Source organism: Catharus ustulatus, chromosome 7 (assembly GCF_009819885.2).
Source record: "Catharus ustulatus isolate bCatUst1 chromosome 7, bCatUst1.pri.v2, whole genome shotgun sequence".
Classification (NCBI taxonomy): domain Eukaryota; kingdom Metazoa; phylum Chordata; class Aves; order Passeriformes; family Turdidae; genus Catharus; species Catharus ustulatus.
This window is the reverse complement of record NC_046227.1, coordinates 15160603-15183547: the sequence shown is the minus strand read 5'-3', so window position 1 is coordinate 15183547 and position 22945 is coordinate 15160603. Positions and strand designations below refer to the sequence as shown.

Sequence of the window (22945 nt, the reverse complement as noted above, 5' to 3'; positions counted from 1 at the left end):
ATATAGAGACTTGAGTGTGAAGGTATAAAATGGCTAAATGTAAGTGAGAAGCAAATCAGAACCAAGATCAGAACTATTTTCACAGCTGCCTTCTGCTTCTCACTGTATATAAGAAATAAGGCCTTTTTCACTTAAAAAATAATAATGATATTTCTGATTTGGGTTTGTTTTTCTTGGTTTTGTTTAAGGTTTTTTATCAAAAACATACACTACACAAGCAAACTTCAAAATGCTTTTGATTAAAAAAACCACTTTAAATATAAATCTTTAAAGAATTCTTCTAATTAAGCCTGTTCAGAAAATTAATGTAGTATCAAAGACTGTTGGTTTGGGTTTTTTTTCTTTATGTTTGATGGGGATGTTTTATGTTTTTCTTTAAATTTAATTAAATAATAAACAAAGCCAGGTAGAAACCTGTCTTGTCTAAAAAATACACGGGCAAGAAATGAGATCCTCTTTCCCTCCTAGTCACTTGGGGAGGCAGATGAAGTTCCCAGTAGAAGTGGACAGACTGAATATAAAGAAGACTGGTCTGAAAGGCACAGCTCTTCAAATCAGCCTTGCCCTGTTATGTGAAATAAGCTGCTTGGTGCTTCAGACCCAGGTGGTGTTGGTTTCCAGGCTTGCAAAGGAAAGACAAGTTTCACAGTGCAGCTTTGCATTGCCATAGGGTACCCTCAGATTGTCATGAAATGGACTGTATTTAGATTAAAAGACTACAGTAGTTTCACGAATACAAGCCGCACGGATTATAAGCCGCACCCCCGGTGCCTCGACAATGTTGCTGTCTTTGTCAATAGATAAGCCGCACCCCGAATATTAGCTGCACTTTCGTTCGTCGCGAGAATCCGTGCGCAGCTTTCACAAACTGGCCAATTAGTAACAGGATCGCGGCATAGCGGGCTTTACTGGCTCGGGGCGGGGCCAGGAAGGCTCGGCCCGCTCATGGTTGCCGACGGGGCCGGGTGGCCCAGCTCAGCGCCACGGCTCGGCGGGGCTGGCCGGGTGGTGCTGCCGCCGCCGCCGGGCTCGCTGGCCCCCCTCTCTTGTCAGCACCGCCCCGCTGCCGCGTTCGCTCGCCCAGCTGGCAGGGCTGCCGCCGCCGCCGCCGGGCTCGCCGGCCACCCCGCGCTGCGTTCGCTAGCCCTGCCGGCAGGGCTGCCGCCGCCGCAGCCGGGCTCGCCGGCTGCCCCCTCCCGTCTGCACCGCCGCCGCGTTTCCTCGCCCTGACCAGCACTGCAGGCCCCCGCACCGCCGGGCTCCCCCACGCTGCTGGCTCCGATTCTGCTGGGCTTCCCCTGCTGCCAGGCAGCCCCACCCGCCGGCCTTCCTGCTTCTGCCATGCTCCCCTGCACTGCTAGCCCCAGTTCTCCCGGGCTCCCCCGCCCTGCTGGCTCAGGCTCTGCCACCCGCCCCCTGCACTGCTGGCCCCGCCTCTGCCAAGCTTTCCCACCTCTGCCGGGGCCGGCCGGGCTCCAGCTTGGCTTGGGGCTGCCGCGGGCTCTCACTTCCGTGTTGGCAGCTTTTAGAATTTTGTTAATGTATTAGCCGCCCCGGAATATTAGCCGCACTTCCGGGTTTCCACCAAAATTTTGGTCAAATTGGTGCGGCTTGTATTCGTGAAATTACTGTACAAGTACACCCACACTCCAAAGGAATGAGTATGACAAGAATTAAATTTTAGCTACATTTTAATAATATATTAACTAATAATTATTGCAAATATTCTCAGTTTTGCACAGAACAATGTGACAAAGGTCCAAGGGCAGGAAAGCTCACCAGGATACTGCAAAAGCAGCCACTTGATCAGACATATGGAGAATTACTTTTCTCTAAAGCTGCTCAATAATTTTGCTTAGAACTTGTAGAACTTACGTTTGTAATTAGGAACCAGCAAAATCTTTGCAAGCAGAGTGGTAAAACACATGCTACTTCTCCTAAACTACAATTCTGCTACTGCTTGTTTAGAGATGTTTTAATCACAGTCTATTTGCAAACCATCCTTCAGTTACCTAATGCCTAAAATATTTATAATTAACAACCCTCTCCCTATAAAAAACTTTCTTGTATTAGGAGCATGCCACTAACTTGAGAAGAAAGCAATTCAATGCAGATAAAGGCTTCTGAGCTTTCCTGTGCTGACCAGTAAAAGAAACAAATATTGCTGAAATGTTAGAAAGAATAACTCCAAGTTTTCTGTTAACAAAGCTATAAAACACATAGCCAAGGACCAGATTTTCTGGAGCACTCAGAAAATTGTAAGATTTGTACACAGAAACAGTATTTCTTTAAAGAATTAGGAGGACCTAATTACTTTTACATGCAATAATGGATGGAATGCAGCCATTTAGGAACCATTTTTCAAAATCAACACGGTAGATGCCAGAATCCTGCCAAGGGGTAGGGAAAGGCTGCACCTGGTGACTTCTGTTCCTCACCAGTGTGTGCCAGTGCCAATTCTCCCCAGAGACAGGGTTCCCTATCTGGCAGCTGACCTGGAAACTGAGAGAAGGAAGCTCATCCATCCAATTCCTCTTCGAAAAAATACAGAAGCAATAGGAAAATCTATTAAATAATTAATGTTTGAAGAGATTCTCCCTTAAAGCTTGACTGTATTATTTTAATAAACACTCTTTTTTCCCCTCACATGTACAATATACTAGAAGAAGAGGCAGAAAAATGCTTATTTAGGCTCACCAGTTTCACAGAGCTGCTCTTTGAGAGATTCCTGACAGGGACTAGGGAACCTGCATCTTTTGTTAAAATACAAGAAACTGAAAAATCTGTCAAAAAATCAACTGACAACCCCATGCTTTTGGCAGTTTTTTCCCCCTCATATCTCTGTGTATCTTACCAGGTGTTTTCTTCAAGCTCAGAGGCTTTTGAAAGTTTCAGGAAAAGACTCAGTTATTTTGTGAGAAAAATATACCACCTTCAATAAACATTTTTCAGGGTTTCCACAGGCTGAGAAGAATTTTTCCAAAAACTCCTACCACAGCTGAAAAGAGTTCTCTGCTGCTTTGCCTCACAGCTGTAGGAAGACAAAGAGGAATTTCTGGTTGGTAAAAAATGCCTAAGGAAACACAGAAAATGGGCTACAGAAAATTGAGAAAATGATGACATGGAGAGTAAAGGAGCTCTGTAACCAGGTACTTGGACAAGAGACAGCAAAGATTAGCCAAAGAACAGAGGTCTGTGCTGACCTGAGAATCTGGGCTTTATTATGTGGTCCCTGAACTTCTGCTTTCCTTACCTGTATCTCAGAAAATACCTATTTTTATTCCTTAATAAATGGCAACAGGATGACTCCTCATGTGGTGAATTGGATGATTCTGGCTGTTACTTGAAAAACATGAACTTTTAAATCCATAACAACTAAAAGTGAAATAGGAATATTTTTAGGTTTTCAAAAGAGGAACAGAAGGCAAACCTTAAGTACTTGTATGCCTGCATGACTATAAAGGGTGTAAGAATTTTGTAAGAAAAAACATTACCATCTCTTAATTAAAGAAACCCCGACCAACAAAAATCCTCAAGAAAAATATCCAGCTACCCTGAAAAACACCACTCTTAAGTCAATTGCTTAAATTTCCTTTCTGTGCGGTTGATGAATGTAAAGTGTGGCTCTTAAAAAATTTCACCTCCTCTCTGGAGTAGATGGAGAGGACCAGAAAAGGTCACTTCCCTCCAGAACACCATAAAAAGGAAAAGGGGAAATCAGAGCCTAGAGACAGGGTACTTGGATAAAAAGGACTGTAGATAACGGGTTGGCAACATCCAGTTGGCTGTGTTTGTAATCTGTTCCTGCCACATACAATCCTGTGCTGCAAAGCTCTCTTTGGCACTGCAGCAGGTTGTTAAGTGGCTGAATTCAGACCTTGCTAAGGAAAGAGAAAGCTCCCAAGCCACAGTGTCCTGCCAAAAAGGCAGAAGAGGCACTTGGCACAGAGGGGCGAGTGAAGCTGGTGGTATGGTGCCCTGTGCTCTTATCTGCTGAACTCAGCTTCTGCCTTGGTGATTACTGGGCCCTTCAAACGAGATAGACAGCAAATAAAAATGTGAGTAATAATTGAAAATGCAGAAGAGGAAAGAGAAAATTAGTTCCTCCCAGTAGTTGTCTTGGGGTTAGGCCAGGGATACTCAGTCTGGGCAGGGCTAATGTTGGAGAAGAGTCAGAAATTTCTGACTAAGTTACTAGTCAGCTCCTCTTCCCTTCCTGTAGCACATTCCAGCTGGCTCACCTTCACTGGCAGATGTAAAATATCTCTGGTCCACTTTGCAAGGGGACTGAGAGAACTCTAATATAAAGAATCAGCATAAAGCTTGAAGAGAAGTAAGACACTGAAGCAATAACTAGGCCACATTAACCCCTGTGTCCTCTAAAATGTGAAGGGTATGAACTAGCATTTAGAAACCAATCATGGGCTAGTTAGATGCAAAATGTTTCACTAATGTGAAAGCTACAAGAGATGCTCTAATCTTTGATTACCCCTGAGGCCATAACAAACTCTGAAAGAAGCATATGAATTGCTGATTATTTTCTATGATGATAGAATCTGAGAAGCTGCTGATAATGTTTTTGTGCAGACTGACAGGTCCCTGGCTGTACCACTTCAACTAAATGGGAATCATGTAGTGCTGCTGTAATTTCAGGACATGGAAGAATATGCTGGAGGTTTGAGATTTCTTTTTTTTTTTCCTTTGGTAGTACACAACCATTATATAGGGAGATGAAGACAGTGATCATTAAGTGATCAGTGATCTTGATCTTTCAAGATAAATCCTGGCTTTCAGCCACTTTAGCAGGTGTACCATGATGTGATCACAAAGTATCCTTTCATCATTCAGTACACAAGATAAAGAATCAGGGAGGTTTAAAAAAAGAATGGTACAGAAGGTAAAGTTGTGTGGTGGAAGCCAGCAAGTGTAAAATTCAAGATTATGTTACAATAAACACACAATGGGGATCACAGGAAACTTAACTTTTTTTTCCATTGACTTTATACTTACATATCTTTAAATGTAATCAATATGCAAGCTGTTTACCTGTTAAGGTGTCTTTAGAGTAATTTCAGTATGCTGAAAAAAGAACTCTGCTTAAACAATACCTCCTGGTCCACATCTACATCCCTTACTGAGGAATAAAGAAATGTATCCAGTGAGTTAGTCCAGTCATTCCCCAAATAATTTTCCCTATATAATAAGTCTTAATGAACAAAGACAAATTGAATTGGGGCATGAATTGGCAATTACTATACATACATCCACAGCATATTTAGAACTATTAATGATTTAAAGAGAAGCAAAATGAAGACAGCTTAAACTAAATCACACAATTCCATCAAGAAAGTAAAATATGACTGGGGTAGGCATTTCTTTTACAAAATCAGGGTCTGCTCAGTGCTTCAGCTGAAAGTACCCCTTGTGGAGAGAAGCTAGGGATCAAAACACTTCCACAAACAAAATGAGAACACTTATGTTTTATCTGGAGAATCACTGATGTTTTCAGAACTGAAAACTGTCAAAGTTAACTAAACAAGAAAGGGTGTACCCCAGATTTTAAATATATTTCCATAAATAAGAGAAGTTATTTTGGGAAAAAAACTGTAGGGGGTGTTCCTTTGAAGATGCTTGTAGTTAATATAGTTAATAAAATAATTTTACCTTGTTTTTCTGCCTTGGTAGTTACTGTATTAAGCTCCCATGCAGAAACTTTTCATTTTGAAGGCAATGTTAAGTTAGAAACCACCTCCTGGCAAGGTTTAGAAAAATGTCTTTGTCTCCGACAGCCACTGAAAATGCAGGTGGATCCACAGAAGTTTTGTCTCAGACCGTTTCTTTTTGCCATATTCAGTGAACACATGCAAGCACAACCAGCAGCCCAGAAGTTCGGTCCCCTCAGTCTCTTGGAAGGCAGAGAGATGAAGAGAAGCACACTGGAGGCTTCCCTGCCTGCAGTCCTTTGGAAGTCCTCCCATGAATTAAGTGCATAGATTTCCTGATTGATCCATAAAGCAAATGATGGCTTTTTTGGATTTCTAATATTCACTTCCCGCATAAGATAAAAGATTGTGACTGATGCCTATGTTATAGATCAACTGGATTTAGCTTCTATAACTCAAAATCAACTTCTGGAAAATTGTTTTAAGCACTTTTACATACCATTGCCACTACTTTGAAAAAGAATAAAAACATACCACATATACCAAAACCTAGAAATGTGTATTTGCAAAGGTTGTGCAAAGTTAGAAATAAAGCAAGTGCATGACAGCTGGCATTCATTGTTCCTGTGAGTAGATAATCATGAATGATTTAGTTTTCTAGTGAGCTTTGAAGTCCATTGTGAAAGACTGTTAAGGAAAATCAATGCTTCAAGATAAATGGCAAAGTCTGCAAATTAGAAATAGAGGAGTACTGAACCACTGTTTTTTAAAATAAAGAGTTTAAACATGCAACGTCTGCCATGTAAGGCAGCATAATTTTATATAGTTATCAAGAATTCCAAGAGAGAAAGTAGACACCAAGTTGACAATGTTTGCCAATTACCCCAGGTCTAATTTTTAATTAAAACTACAGAAGTTTGGAGAGGAATGACAGTTGTGAAGAATAAACATGCCAGGAATTAGGGAAATGAAAGCTAACCCAGATAAATATAAACTAGGCAAAACCAGCCTAACTATACAAATGAATCTGTCTCTAGAGGCTGCTGCAACTCTGATATTCAGTAATACCACCAGTAAGTAAATCATGGTTGGTTGACACAAACTATCTCTCTAAAGAAAAGTTTCTCTGAGTCATAATGAACAATTCTGTGAAAAAGCTCACCTAGAAAACATGTGCAACTGGAAAGCAAACAAATCAGTAACAACCAAAATTCCTGAGAGTATTAGGAAGAGGATGAAAAATCAATAATCATGCCTAGACATGGTAAAGACACACTGGTTACTTAATACGGTGTTGAGTTTTGAGCTTGCTCTTTTAACATACCTGTGTTTGTTCCTAATGACTTACATATTTGTGCAAATGCACATCCCCACATCTCCCCGATAAACTCACATTTTTCACGTTCTGCAATGAGTTAGCAGTAACTGCTCCTGCTGGCCCACGTGTCACCTCCCAGCCACCCCGTGTCACCTCCCAGCCACCCCGTGTCACCGCGTGCTGCAGCACACGGCCACCAGCAAGGTGCACCTGCAGGCAGGAGGAAAACCAAAGCTGCTGCCTGAATCTCAGACAGTTTGTGTGTGAAAGGAAACACTTGGCAGGGGTTCAGCTCCTGGCTGCGGGGTGCTGATGACACTGCTCCCCTCCCGCAGCCACGGTGACAAGAGCAGCGTGCGGCGGTTCAGGTGACGGTCACCTGCAAACACACTGCACCCACTGACTGGGCACAAATGACTCACAACAGCTTCCTTCCTGCTGCCATTAGCTTAGACATTTAAGCTAAAGTGTGATGTTTTGATAACACTCATTGCCTTTTTATGAGCTGATAAAGAAGTGAGAATTATGGAAGAGAGTATTTTTTAAATTGCTGGTGTGATAAACATGAAGAACTACAGAAGTATTATTTTGGCAACATTTTTTTTGTTTTAAAAAAACCCCAAGATGCTTTACCATAAAGCAAAAAACAAGTTCACATTTTTCACATTGGCTGGCTGTGCAGTTTCACACTTTAATGTTGAAATTATACAAAATTAACAACATTCTTCAGTTGCTTTTCTGGCTGTATTAGACTTAGCTTGATTCACAGCAGTGTAGGATTTAGGTCTTACCTGTCACATCTGTCTTTCCATTGGCTTTTATTTTTTCCTTTTTTACAGCATATAGAAATACACATGTCCAGACAAATGCTCCAAATCGTTCTCAAATCTTTAACATAGCACAGGGCTGTTTTTTTCAATGTGCAAACACCACCTCAAGAGACCAAGTTAAAAATCAATCAGCCCTGTTCACAGTGAGAAGGCTGGACACCACTCCAAGCCTTTCATACAGGGGAAAAGCAACCACCATGGCACAGAAACAAAGGGCTCCCTAGAACTGTGTAAGCAATGCACTGTCTTATGGCAGCTTCAGCACTGGATATTAGAACCAGATTGGAAAGCAGACACTGAAACTAAATGTGGAAACACCTTTACTTACTGTGTTAAAATTTGGGAAGAATCCAACAGCAGAGCTGCTGTCCACAGGGAAGGACATAAAGGGTTTGATATCCAGGGAAGGCTGCATCATCAAGGTAGGTGTGCGCACAAGGGTGGGAAGTGTAGTAGTGCCTGCCAAGAGCAAACAAAACCAGGAATTCATGGTATTCTCCTTTCTGCAACACACAGAGCATAGCTGACACAACTGCCAAGAAAAAATTATACAGGGGTGGATGAAAAGGTTCTTTAGGAGTTAATATTATTAAAAGGAACCTATTTACACACAGTACAGATGAGGCAGAGCACTTCCCTATGGCCATGGATACTCAGATGCTGAAGAGAAGACATATGGGATATAAATCACACTGGCAGGAAGAATAAATCCTTTCTACAGCTGCAAAATTCTTCTTGTGCCAGAAAGGCCAGGATGGGTGCCCATGAAAGCCAAATGCTTTAGCAATTCATGGTTGCCTACTAGATCAGCCAGCACAGACAATACATGTATATATGGTGAAATCCAGAGAGGTTTGTTTCCAAATAGTGATCTGCATGCTATTTTTTCCCTCTTCTGACTAACCATCAGGTGCTACACAAATACTATTTCATCTAATGTGTAAAAGATTGCATTTTTTATGGTGCAAGACAAATATTAGAAAACAGACAGCAATTAAATAATCAGCTAGCATATAGATGAACATAATTCTTTACATGCAATGCTAACTATTTTCTAAATTGTAGCTCTCCAAACAAAAGTTTTCTAGACATTTATATGCCAATTTTTTTTTCTGTATACACTTAAGAATCATTGCCCAGCACAATCCTAAAGGAATGGGCAGGCACAGACATCCAAATATTCATTTTTAACTAGATGTCTGCCCCATTCACTCAGCAAGTGTGCCTAGCACACAGCTCCCAGCTATGCCAGTGGGAGTATTTTTTTCCCTGAAACCATACAAAATACATTTCAAATAAAATTTCCCTCATTGAAATACAAAGTGAAAAAAATAAAATCACCCAAAAAACCCCCAGTGTCTCCTTCCTGGGTTGAATAAATAATTCAATACTGACAGGAGCAGGCAGTAGAACATAAGTGTCCCACACGAAGGGTGAGTCACTCTCTGTCTCTCCTACCTCTGTCACAATTTCTCCATAATTACCTCCTTCTCCCACTCATCAGTGGCCAGCAGCTGGGAGCACAACAGGCCTCTCAGGAGCTTCCCTTGTCTCAAGCACAGCTTACACAATACCTGAGCTTTTTCTCATAGAAGTCATCTGAGATTTTCTAACCCAGCCAAGAAGGAGATGGGTAGGAGGGAAGGGGAGAGGGACTGAGAGGCAGCTAGAAGGAAGGGGTAGAAAAGTAAACAAGCAATTTTCCTTCTCTTCTCCCATAATACCAAATAATTTGTATCCACTTGCAAAATGCCAGGCAATCAGTATGGGCTGCCTGAGCACCAGCCTTCCATTACGGGATCTCTCTTTCTGTCTCTTAAAGACACACAAAACTGAAGGCAAAGGAGAGATTTTTCTCCTTCTCTCTGTCCTGCCTCCACAGTCACAATTTCAAGCCCATCTTATGGTATCCAAGAGGAAAGCTAAGTTCAGAAGCCAGATGGGGCTGCATGGATTTTTTGGATGACCAAACACTTGCAACTAGCCCTGAGCTCAAATTTTGTGGATGCTGGAGAGACAGTCATTTCGAACTCAGCTGCAGCACAGTAAACATTATATTATGGTGTAGCAGATGAATAGCAGGCTGTAATCTATTCTCTGTTTCTTCTATAGGAAAAGCATGATGATTGCACAAAGATTGGTCAATGACAGCTATGCAGAGAGAATGTTTCCTACCATCCCAACAGAACTGCACAGCTTGAAAGGAAAAATATGTTTGAGAAACTTTCCCAGAACATTTTCTCCCTTCTTCTATCTCAATACTTTCATAAATGTCAGGTTTATTCCTGTATAAACCCATGGGACTAATTGACAGTTGTGCCTAATTAACTGCATCTCAAAGCTTATCCAAGTGGAGTCACAAAGGTCAAAAAGCTAAAGGTTAACATGCCTATAGCTTCTTACTAATATCCATAATGGAAAAGATGAATAAATAGGAAAGCACTGTGTCAGAGAACTTGTCCAAAGAAAAGTATCTTCAACAGCAAAAATGATGATTATTTCTACTAGCTGGTTCTGAAACAGTAGATTTACATAATTTGGATTTCAGAGTTGCATTCAAACAGGAATTATGTTGTATTCAATTACCTAAAGGGCCATCATCAATCTAACTTCTGCAAGTTTCTCTTTGAAGTTCATAAGCAATTAAAGATCTGTGAAGTTAAAGAAGACCTGTCCTCTCTTTCCCTAAATGTACTTCAATGAAGCTATGGTTACATATTTTAACTCAATTTTACAGAAAAAAGCCAACAAACTATAATAGACTTAAATTGTGACTGACATTTGAAATCAAAGTTACTTTTCTGATGCTGTCCTTATTAAATGTATAGAATGCATTTGGCATAAAATCTTTAAAGCATCCTACTGAAAAAAATGCAACCTTCTTTGTACTCCTTGGTTGAGCACAGAATCTTTCATGTGAAAAAGACATCTCAAATGTCTCTCTAGTTTTGCAGTCCATGGTGTTCCTGCCAGAGTAATTTATAACCAGGAGACTAGAATACATTTGGAGTAAACACAAAAAAGAAAACATATACACCTACCAGGCTGATTAGTGATGGCATTAATCATAAAAAATGTGTTCAATAACCCTGCTGTACTGAGCTTTGGCTTTCAGACCCACCTCTGAAAGCCTCTGAAGGAATTATCAGGTCAAGGTGACTAAATTACAAGTAAAAGCACTTCAAGACAAGATCATCAAATCAAATGCAATAGGGTAGTTTTACCCTGGCATAGCTCCCAATGCTCAAATAGATTCTCACCACTACTCCACCAGATCTTTATCCAGACCTGAACTAAGCAGGAATACTGGCACAAAAAAAGATATCACTGACAAGCTTCATTATTTTAATGAATTTACCAGATGTTTACCAGTTCATTAGCATTTTAATGATAAACACAACTCACCATGTCAAACACTGATTGTTTTAAACTACCTGTAAATCTTTGGAATAAATATAACTGTTCTTTCTTGTAGAGGCATTTGCTTATTTCAACTTCATACTTGTTAAAAAGTATTTTGTAACTTCAATTTTGACTCCCACAGCAGGACTTATCTATGTACTGGGAATGCAAACTGTGGACAGGCTTTGCAAAAGACACTGATCCTCACTGGTCCCTTTTACCCTTGTCAAAGAGGAAGAAACGAGGTTTTCAGATGACCCTGTCTAATTTTATTAGAAGTTTTTCTACTCCTTACACATATTAATGTGAACAAACAAGTCCCTGTGTAACAGGTGCTGCTCCTCTTTGGCCATGCCCACATGGCTTTGCGTACACTGCAATGCACTGGGACACTGATGTTTCTACACAAGTTAGGAGTTACCTAATTTAATCAGGCTCTAACAAGTAAGGTGCAATGGATTAAGCAGCGCAAGTGATATTTTTGGGGAGCAATTAGAAAGTCTTGCATCTGTCACTCCTGTGGCAAGATGTGTCCCCAGGGGCCAATGAAGCAAGCTTTAGCCTGCTGCCAGCAAGGGGACAGGTGACACAGGGACTTGAATCTCCACCACCAACCCCTCTGCTTTTCCAGCTTCACAGAAAAACTACAGAATTCCAGACTAGCAAGGCTGCAGTTTTGGCAGAGGGAATCACAGCTGGCTTTGGCCTTGGTAAACAGTCACTGGTCCTCTTCTTCATGTAAAAGTGCTGCCAAGTTCAGCCAAACCTAAGTGCACAACTTCACCCTCTGTATCTCCTGAAATCTATTTGTGACACTTTTACTTCTGTGATTTGCTCACCAAATGCTTTTCTTTGTCACTGAAAAACACAAAAAAACCCTGTAATGCCTGCTCATTAATTCCACAGATTTGGGTCATTATTAGACCGTTAAAAAAAAAACCAAAACCTGTATTCCATCACAAAACACACTCATATAAAATATGTTCTGTGAATTATTTCAGCTTGCTTAAAAAAATTAATTATGTTCAGACTTGAAAGCATTATTTTCCAATGTCTTCATTAAAAGCAACTACAGAAGTCAGAAGTCATACTCAAGTCTCTCCTGTTTTCCAGTTACCTAAAGATGTCACTACAGTATTTTAATGCTCCCATGAAAAGAATCAATCCACATCTAGAGCAAGAGCAGTGGAAGAGTAACTAAGGCACTCTCAGGACTGAATAAAAGTATTTGGGTGACAAATTTCTGTGGACTGGACAATCTACATCCACCTTAGACTGCACATGTTGCATTTGTTTTAACTTGTGCCATTGACATTATTTGGGAAAGTTCCAAAGGGACATTGAGATATTCCATATACCAATCACTACTTATGTATTACCCTGTATGCATTACACTGACACTTTTCAGTTATGGACATGCTGTGCTGCTTTTTCATCCCTGAATTGCCTGACATTTTCAGCTATGAGGAACCTTCACTTTGTACAGTAATGTTGAGTAGTCTGGCCCCAGAACAGCAGCAATGTAACTGGTAAGATGGATCAGTTCTGGGCCTTGTCTTCCCTTCACCTGTGTAGAATTGTGTTTTTGACACTGCTTTTGAGCCAACAGTACCCCTTTGAGGGGGGATGATAAATTGCTCCTTTTGTTTTGCCCACACTGGCTGAATTAATTGAGGACTGCAGCCAGAGTGTGTGCAGCCACCCTGTCTCTAGACCTCACACTGCCATCTCTGGTTACAGCATTTTCCTTCTGAGCTCCATAAGGAGGAAGCAACTCCCTGGAAGGATTCTGAAACAATTCTGGATCTGTTCACCTATTTTCTTTTCCCTAGTGTCATACAATTTATTATTTTGTCAGTGGAAGCTTTCAACATTTTCAGAAATATTTATTTCTGCATGTGGCTAAGAAATCCAGTTTTATAAAGAGGTTACATCCAGAGTTAGTACCTAGGGCTTTCATATTGAATAAAAATCTCTTCAGCTCTATCGCCTATGACTCACAAAAAAAGCCCAAAAAACCCCAACCACTGCTAAAAAAACCCAAATTACACAAGACTTTCCTATACTTGCTTTGAATGATACACAGAAAAAATATGTTTATAAAATACCCTCCATCTAACTGCATGATAAAATATTCACTTTTTTCTTCCCCTTTATCTGATGCCCCCATTGCATCATGCCTCAGTTCTTCTTCCACCACAGTTTTTTTCTCCCCTACCTGACAGGTGAAAAACAATCACTTGCAAATCACTACATTTTGTTGTTTGGGCATAAGACATTAGCCCTTGAGGTTTTTCACAATGCTTAATATTAGTAATTTTTCCTTTCCAGCATGATCAGTTTAAAGCATTTAGAAACTTTCTAATTTTGTTTGTTTACTTACAGCTATACATGGGTATTAGAAGATGTAATTTATTTCTGTTTATGCCTAAGATTAACTCATAAAAACAAGTTAAATGCAAGTAAAATAATTCTGAGTTTCTGAACAGCAGGTGTTGATAGCAAAACCCTTCAGGAAAAATCTATTCTAGAAGTATCCCATTAAAAATACTCCTCAAGGTGGATATTAACACATGCACCCATCTTAAATTCAAAAAGTTAGTAAACACAGAATTTTAATTAATTTATTTTCCACATTTCACTCAGCAGACCAAACATTTCTTCCCTATAATATGGTACTATGAGAAATGAGACCTATGACACCCATATGGATTCCAATCAGTCAAAAGAAATCATGGAGAGATGAGAGCATTACTTCAACAAATTTTCACAAATTAATGTGATGCTAACAGATAACCCACTATCCAAGCAACTTATTTTCTCAAGTAATTTGAAGCAGAAGCCCAGAATGTGACATGGCACAGCCCCTACATGACAACAGGAAAAATGCTAAAAAGTTTCCTGCCCCCTGGGCACCACACCAACTAAAACACTCATGAACGAGGATGCAGCTCCTTTGGGAATTGACATGATTAGCATCAGAGCTAGTGATACACATCTTTTAAAACCTGGAGACTGCACTGTATTTATATCTCCTAAACATTATTCAGATATCAATGGAATATTCCTTGGCTTACTGATAAATTTAAAACCCACACTATACACACCCATCTGTGCCTGGCAAATAAAATCTGGTAAATCCTCAAAAGATGTGCTGTTTTGCTTTCTCAGGAGCCACAGGGAAAGGCAGCAAGAACTGGTGTAGAAATCATGGTTCCTCAGCTAAAGGAGAACCCCTGCATGGAACACTCATGGTAAGAAAGCATTGGTCCAGGTGCAGCCTTCCATAAAAACATATGGATAAGAAATGATGTGCCAAATATCCTGCACTCCATTTGGAGTTTATATTTGCAGTAGATGCTTCAGGAAATCCAGAGGCATTTGATGCAACTTCACTGCAACATAAGAATTATCTATATAATTTACAATGTAAGCTCGTCACACTCAAGAATGACTTACCTAAAAAATCATGTCAGGTTATAAAAGTAATTCTCTCCCTAAAAATTAAAACATGATTTCAAGTGTGTTTGAGCATGAAGTTCATATTTCCATTATTATCCATATAGAAACAGTCTATGAAGGTGTATTATCAGAATTACAGTAGTTTCACGAATACAAGCCGCACGGAGTATAAGCTGCACTTCCGGTGCCTCGACAATGTTGCTGTCTTTGTCAATAGATAAGCCGCACCCCGAATATTAGCCGCACTTTCGTTCGTAGCGAGAATCCGTGCGCAGCTTTCACAAATTGGCCAATTAGTAACAGGATCGCGGCATAGCGGGGTTTACTGGCTCGGGGTGGGGCCAGGCAGGCTCGGCCCGCTCATGGTTGCCGACGGGGCCGGCCGGGTGGTGCTGCAGCCGCCGCCGGGCTCACTGGCCCCCTCTCCCATCAGCACCGCCCCGCTGCTGCATTTACTCGCCCTGCCGGCGGGCCGGCCCCCGCCGCCGCTGCGAGGCATGCCGGCCGCCCCGCGCCATGTTTGCTCGCCCTGCCAGCAGGGCTGCCGCCGCCGCTGCCAGGCTCGCCGGCCGCCCCCTCCCATCTGCACCGCCGCCGCGTTTCCTCGCCCTGGCCGGCACTGCAGGCCCCCGCACCGCCGGGCTCCCCCACGCTGCTGGCCCCGATTCTGCTGGGCTTCCCCCGCTGCCAGGCAGCCCCACCCGCCGGCCTTCCTGCTTCTGCCATGCTCCCCTGCACTGCTAGCCCCAGTTCTCCCGGGCTCCCCCGCCATGCTGGCCCGGGCTCTGCCGCCCTCCCTGCCCCGCCCTGCTGGCTCAGGCTCTGCCGCCCGCGCCCCGCACTGCTGGCCCCGCCTTTGCCAGGCTTTCCCACCTCAGCCGGGGCCGGCCGGGCTCCAGCTTGGCTTGGGGCTGCCACGGGCTCTCACTTCCGTGTTGGCAGCTTTTAGAATATTGTCCATGTATTAGCCGCCCTCGAATATTAGCCGCACTTCCGGGTTTCCACCAAACTTTTGGTCAAATTGGTGCGGCTTGTATTCGTGAAATTACTGTACATATTCTCCTTCCGTATAAAACTGGATACCTGGAAATGGGGTATTTCTATGTTTCAAATACATGTAGGCTTCCACCAACTAGGTCAACACCAAAAATAAATTGAAATCTGATGCTGCTGAAATGAATGGAAGCCCTGGCATTTTCAAATCAAAAAACTCAACCACCACTTACCTAATACTTATAATTATATATAACTCATTTAGAAAGGTGGTATAGCTATACATTGCATGTAATTTCATGTAAGAATTCTAAAAATAAAAACAAATTTTACAAGTAAGCGTATCTTAATTGGATCAGATCCTTCCTCATTGAAATATTAGTTGGTTACTTGGAATTACTTTGACTTCCATTATTGTTAATATTCCTTTGCCTAGCTAATTATTTCCCATCTCCAAAGCCATATGATAGAAGGATGGTTATTTAAAAAAGTAGATTACAGATCATAAATATTATGTACACACTTGATAGGATGATAATGAAAAAGTTGGTACTAAAAATTTCTCTTATGATAATATGAGTATTAAAAAAACTCTGTGGATACTTATTGCCTTAATCTCTACATTTAGTATATCAAAATCACATGTATGGACAAATGATGATATCTACTGGGGATAGGAGGACTGCAGAGGGAGAAGATAGAGACAAAATAACGGGAAACTGGAATTTCAATATTTTAGAGACAAATACGTTAGAAAAGTAATAAAAAAAAATGTTGTATTGCCTTTCTAATAGTTTTCAAGAACAACAGAAATCCCCACAGGTTTTTTATGGAAGATACCAGAACAGATGGAGTGGGAAGTGAAGTCCAATAATTAGAAGTGGAACAGATTATCTTGCATTTTCCCTAAATAGCTGTGTTACAATTGCCTGATCATAACCCCAGGAAGAGCCCTGTCCTTGCTGTATCTGCAGGATGTGACTCACGCTCCTGTCCCCCCCTCAGCTGGCCCTGCATGTTCCTGTGGCTCAGGACTCACACACCTGCACAGCAAACAGCAGAGTTTACAGCAGTTGTGCTTCACTCTTCATTTCACACTTTTTCCTCAGTACTGACATCCCCAAGCCAAGCAAACGCCACAAGCATTATTTTGCTATCAAAGCAAGTTTGTTAGCACTGGCTCCTTGTCAAGTCTAAGCAATTAAATAAATTACAAAACATCCTTTACTATATTTAGAAGAAACATGCTGGCAGGAGTACAATTGCAATTTGCTATTATCTGTAGATGCTGTGGAAATATTTGCCATTAGTTTCTTAAAAGAGATAGCTCTCTAGACTTCTAAAGCAACCCAGACTATTTGTTTGACTGAAAAATAGAGTGCCATGTCAAGGCTTAACAGGGACAAGCTCAGTAAGCTGGATTTTTTCTGATAAAACAGTAAAAACAATTAATAAACGCATTATTCTGGCCTGCATTAAGGTCAGCTGAAGTTTTGCAGTCTGTCCCTGTTGGTTTTTCTCAGAATCTCCAGGATGGGTCAAGCTTCTCCCTCTGGTCTCCACAGACTGAGTGAGTAGCATTACCCACCTCCTCTGCTCTTATCTGCTTCTAGGAAACATTGCTTTGGACTTGTTTTCACTTTGAAGTTTTCCAAGTATAAAAGAAAAAACAGCTGCATGTTTCTCAGCTCTCTGTTCTCCTGCCATCTGGACTAATGGAGATCTTTCTGAAGTCCTTAGGATCCTTCTACTTGATTTATTTAAACCAGCCCCCATCCTTGCCTTTTCTATGTCCCAACCCAAATGCAGGGAGAGGTGGTGTTTGCTTTGCTGCTGTCCCCTTAATTGAAAAGACATCAGGTAATACCTACTGAAGTCACAGTCTTGTTCAGAACATGGTGCAACTTCAATAAGTCTCCATATTTTTCCTCAGTGCACGTTCTTGGGTGCTGGGCACCAAGCCTGTAATTTTCCCAGGATTAAGCACTGCACTCCCTTCCCCTCTGGGTCAGGAAACACAAATTTTCTTACAAACCGAGACTTCCCTGATAAAGAACAGGAGCAAAACAGCCCAATATATATTTACCTTTAGAGTTTCATAATCTGGAGGAAAGCACTTAATTGCAGTCAGTTTTTCAGAGTCTGTTATCTCTTCAACGCTCATATAACCTGATTTTTCTCAAAATCCAACTCTCCCCCATGATTCTGGCACTGCTGAGGCCACCATCTAACCCTCAGTGAGCCTCAGCACAGGCTTTCTTTCAGGAGGTACTGAGCTGCTACCCACAAAAAACAGACAAGTCTGTCACCAGGAATGCTGCTGAGGGAATCATTTGTTATTTGTTGGACAAACAGATTTATTTTTGCACCTGGCTTTTTGTTCCTTATTCCCCTCCAATATGCCACCCCACCAGCTCAGTAGTGCTGTGCCCAAAGGTAAGAGGGGTCTAGACACATCCATCCTCACAGATGTGTCTAATCCCTTAACCATATTAGACCATTTCCAATGCTCTTGAACATCATCATAGTTCAGAGAATTTCATGCCTCATTTGCTTTTCCCACGTAATACACAATCTCCTATACAAAATATAGTTACCCAAGCTGCTTCTTGTTTTCTTTATTAAGTTTTCCTATTGGCATTGCCCCGTAAATATTCTTAAGATAAAAGATTGCTGCAAGAACTAATTTAGGTTATTCGAAGAGGTCTCTTGAAAATATTGGCATTGGAAACCCAGGTCTCCACCAAATGAAAACTATTTTCCTTCCAATTATAATTTTCAAGTTTTCAGAAATTTCAAAAGGAGTTTGTACATTCAGTCCACCCCTTCACTATCCAAACCATTGCAACACCAGTCACAATCTTCCCCTTATTTGCCATCATTTCCATAGCTAGGCACATGCTTTTAGAAGAACCACTATCTTTTCTGCTTGAAAAGAAAAACTGATCATACAGGGAAGAAAGGCAGATTTAAAAACCTTCATGGCACTTCCCATGTAGTCTACACACGTTCCACATTGAATTTAACTTCTCTGCCACAGCACAGGCCATGCAGCACACAAGCACCTGCCCAAAAGAGGTCAAACACATGTTTTGAACATGTTCTTTCTAGCGGTTTCCCCTAACTAAAGCAACAGGAACATCTTCATAGGATTTTCTGGAGGATTTCGACTTCCTCCTAATCAGATCTACTTCCTTGAACAACTATAGCAAGGCACAAGTCAGAGCTCAAGCTTCACAAGCTACCAGTGCATCCTGTAGCACCATACCTGGAAAAAAATAATGCAGAGACCTCACCCCACACACGAGTAGGAACCAGGCTTAGGACTTCTCTCACTTAAAAATACAAAGAAGGGTACTTGAACCTGCCTGTGGAAAGAGCACAAGAGCTACATCATTTTTGTAGCTTTCTAAAGTTCTGGAGGCCATTTACAAGAGGAAGGCAAATACTTCAAATTTACCAGTGCCTTACAACATTCAGAAGCTTCATATGCTTTCGCTCTGACCACACAATCATGAATGATTTTAGCAACCCAAAAAGCGTAACAAAACACATACCATGTAATCCTGTAAAGGCTCCCCACTGTTAATCAGTGCCATGATGCTTACTGAAGTCACCACCACCTCTGCAGCATTTAAACATGTATATATGCACATATAAACAAACAGCTTAAGACTCACAGGTTAATAATTTCATTTCAACACAGTGCTTTTGTGACTTTGGGTGCTGTGAAATAGTGAGCAACTATCAAGCCTGAACAAACCTGTGCTGTTGTAATTGTGTGTTTAGCTTGGATGATCAGTGAGAAGAGTACACCATGTGCCTGAAATTTGCCCCCAATTCTTGTGGCTGTCTTGTGCAGGAACAGGAGCTGGACTTTGATGATCCCTGTGGGTCCCTTCCTACTCAGAATAGTCTGTGATTATGTGAGTTTTTGCAACTTGATCCCGGAAGCAGGGCAGCCTGCTATTCAACATTAAAATATAACCTAAAAGACTGATAAACTGAATTTCACTAGCATTTTCCCTGCTATTCTTCTTAGAATTAAATTTAAAAGGGTTACTAGCTAGCTGTCTGCTACAGAGCTGTATTTAAAATAACTTCTGGGGGAAGAAAAAAACAAAAAATTGAAAAGAAATGCTGTCTGTTTGAATTTTTTGAAGAGTTCATAAAAGGGGACCTCGGAGCACAGGGTTACAGACAGCATGCAGTCATGGCATTCAGAAGATCAAAGTCCACAAATCCTGTCTCTCTTGAATTAAGGTGCACTGCTTTACTTATTCATCAATGCTGACTTTGAGAATAAGTTAGAACTTGAAAACTTATAAAACTAAAATATATGCTATCTACCTTCTGTTTACACTGGGAGAATGAAGACAATAGATGTCAAATTAACAGATCTGCTAGCCCAGACCGCCACATTTGTGATGTTATTGAACATTAATTAAAAAAAAGGGGTATATCACTAAAAACCCTATTCTGCTTTGGGGTGCAGCAGTGCTCCAGCCCTGCCAGGGCTGGTACATAAAGACTCTTGATGCTGTTATGTTTTCAAAGAATGCATGACATGAACTTTGACAATTCTACCCTCAACTTACCTTCAGAGAGAGAGAAGAAAAAAAACCAAAAAAAGAGAAAAGAAGCAGGAAACACAATGCTTCTGTTAAATTAAATTGCGATTGCACTAAAAAATATTTCTTTTTACCCAAGCATTTGAACTGACTTAACAGCGCTTCAACTGATTTAAGCGTTTCAAAAAAAGGTTTTTCTCCTCATTTCCCAGAGACTAATTAATATCACTTTAATATGATTTCATCAACTAAATGTAATTAATCAAACACTATGCTGAAAATAAAGACAAATAAAGTGAAGCGTGAAAGCATTTTTAAAAGATATGTCATACAGCCTGTATCTACTTTCCATAATGACACCAGGAGCAGGTTGGGCAGCCCCACTGCTCCTCTCCCCTCCTACCACCCCTTGAGCCAGCACAGGGAATCAGACCAGTTGTAAACAAACACAAACCAACAAAAGAGAAATCTGCCTTCAAGCAGACCAGTGAGCTGGTCGAGCTGAAATCACTATTGTGTAACAGGGAATACCAAGTTGGCGGCAGCAGAAATGAAAAATTTTGTTGAGCACTGATGAGTCTTATTCTCATCCAGACTCATCTGAACTGGGCCTCATCTTTCCTGCAGTGTAACAGTCAAATTTCATGCCTGCCACATTGTGTTTTTGGTTATTTCTCTCAGGATGGTATCTGCTTAAGTTGACATCACGGCAGTGTTAACTCAAGTTCATCGTATGAACGCAGCAGCCCAGTCCTGCATTCACAGAATAGGGATTCCTGCTCATGTGCTGCACTGGTTATTACTCAGCTCTTGATTTCCTTTATATACTTTGGCATAATTCATTTCTCCTTTCCTTCAAAGGGAAGATAACCTACTACTTCTTAAAGTAAGTCTGTTTGTTCTTCTCTTTTAAAATTACTGTGACCCCATCAGCTCTCTTGCTGCTCTGGAACTCTTTTACAAGTACCATAGATCTGTATTTTCATTCATGCAAGTATCCTTGTGGTGTGTCTGTCAGAGCCAGAGCTTTGAAGATTCTGCTTCATCGAGACACTCTGACCTGTTCTTGCAGGCTTTTTTTGTTTATATTGGCAACTGTCCCATGAAAACCACTGATCTTTCTAACAAAGAGTAATTAAAAATTGGTTCCATGCAACCCAAACTTCTTGGTTTTATCTGACTCTCATAACAATCCACCTTTTAATTTGGTATTTTTAAAGTATTGTAAGTGCACTTACAGAAAGATTTCTTCAAGTTTGATGCTTATTTCAGTCTCATTTTATTTTCTATTTTTTTCCACAGATTCATATTGCTCTTTCTTAATCATTCTTAGCGATTTAAAACCCTTTCCATTTCATACCTCTACATAGAGCTCTTGTGTTTGAGCCTGTAGGAATTTTATAGTTTAGTCAAATGATTCTTGCCACATTTCCTAACTTGCCTCTGCTATGAGACAGTTTGCAGCCGAGTTCTTATAAGGGTTTCTTTAGAAGAACTTTCAAACCCTTACAGTATGCTTGATAAAAAGAAATACCCTGATAAGGATATCTTAGAGAAAAAAACTCAGTTTCCTTTCACTTCTGAATCCCTGGTTATATATTGTGGTAAATAATGGAGCCTGTAATTCTGAGTAGTGAGAAAGAAGCAATGAGCCCTGCACATTTTTCCTCCCTGTTCTGATGCCTGATTTAAGAATATACTTAAATTCCCAATCACTGGGCTTTAAATTCACATTTAATCATTCTTATTAATTCTCTCAAGAGAACCACACATCTTTAACCTCACTTCATACTTTGTGATTGGCAAGACTGAAGAGAGGATTTTCTGACTGAAAGGCAATGCACATTTAACAGAAAACATATGGTTTGAAATATGACTTTGTGTTTCTAAAACATTTAAAACTTAACAATGAGAGTTGAAACTATATAATTCAGAGAAAGGGTGTTTTGGTTTTGTGAAGTGGAGAGAACTGGGAAAAAGCACAAAGGAGGAAAAATACTGCTATTGCAAAGGCATGGCTTCCACCCTCAGTGATGTTTCTAGTAGCTATATCCCGCTCCTAGCAAAAGGGAGAGCAAAACCACTGAAGTGCTACCCAGATTCCTGGAGAAAATTATTCATGTAAGACTCTGAAGTCACGGTTGAAGGCATTTGATGAGTATACGTTAAGACCCAAAGAAATCTTTAAAATACTTTGTAATATAACCCTGCTTTTCCCTTTCAATTGCCTGTATTTACAAAACCAACACAAGCAAGCTTGCTTTTATAAACTTAAGATCTGGAGTTATGATGTGTGATGTACAAAACTGGAAAATACAGTAAATTCACGAATACAAGCTGCACGGAGTATAAGCCGCATATCCAGTGTGTTGGCAACATTGATGCCTTTGTCAATAGATAAGCCGCACCTGGAATATTAGCCACACTTTAGTTCGCCGCGAACTTTCACAAAGTCGTCATTTAGTAACACAATCGTGGGATCGCCGGGGCTTACTGGCTTACTGCCGACCTCGGAAACATTGTTTCCAAGTGAAAAAAGACACACCCTTTATTTACAAGCCGAAAAAGACAGGAACAATAGTGTGGTCATTTTGCGAGCATTCCCAATGGATCCGCGTTGCCTTTAAACAGCCGCTCAGCCATGCGGGCAGGTAGCCGAGTTCCGAGCGGAGCCACATCTCCGTGCTGGCACAGGAGCGGCCGCTG

At 41.0% G+C, this 22945-nt stretch overlaps 1 protein-coding gene across 6 annotated transcripts in view; it reads right to left on the bottom strand.

Moving 5' to 3' along the window:
* Positions 1–22945, bottom strand: part of ZNF385B (zinc finger protein 385B) — a 154971-nt gene that overhangs the window by 45590 nt on the left and 86436 nt on the right. For 4 of the 6 annotated variants that reach the window (XM_042779465.1, XM_033065234.2, XM_033065233.2 and 1 more), the window contains one exon: positions 8140–8270. The exons of the other annotated variants lie outside the window; for them this stretch is intronic. In XM_042779465.1, coding sequence (XP_042635399.1) covers positions 8140–8270 — 131 coding nt within the window. The remainder of the gene's footprint in view (positions 1–8139; positions 8271–22945) is intronic. 6 annotated transcript variants of the gene reach the window in all.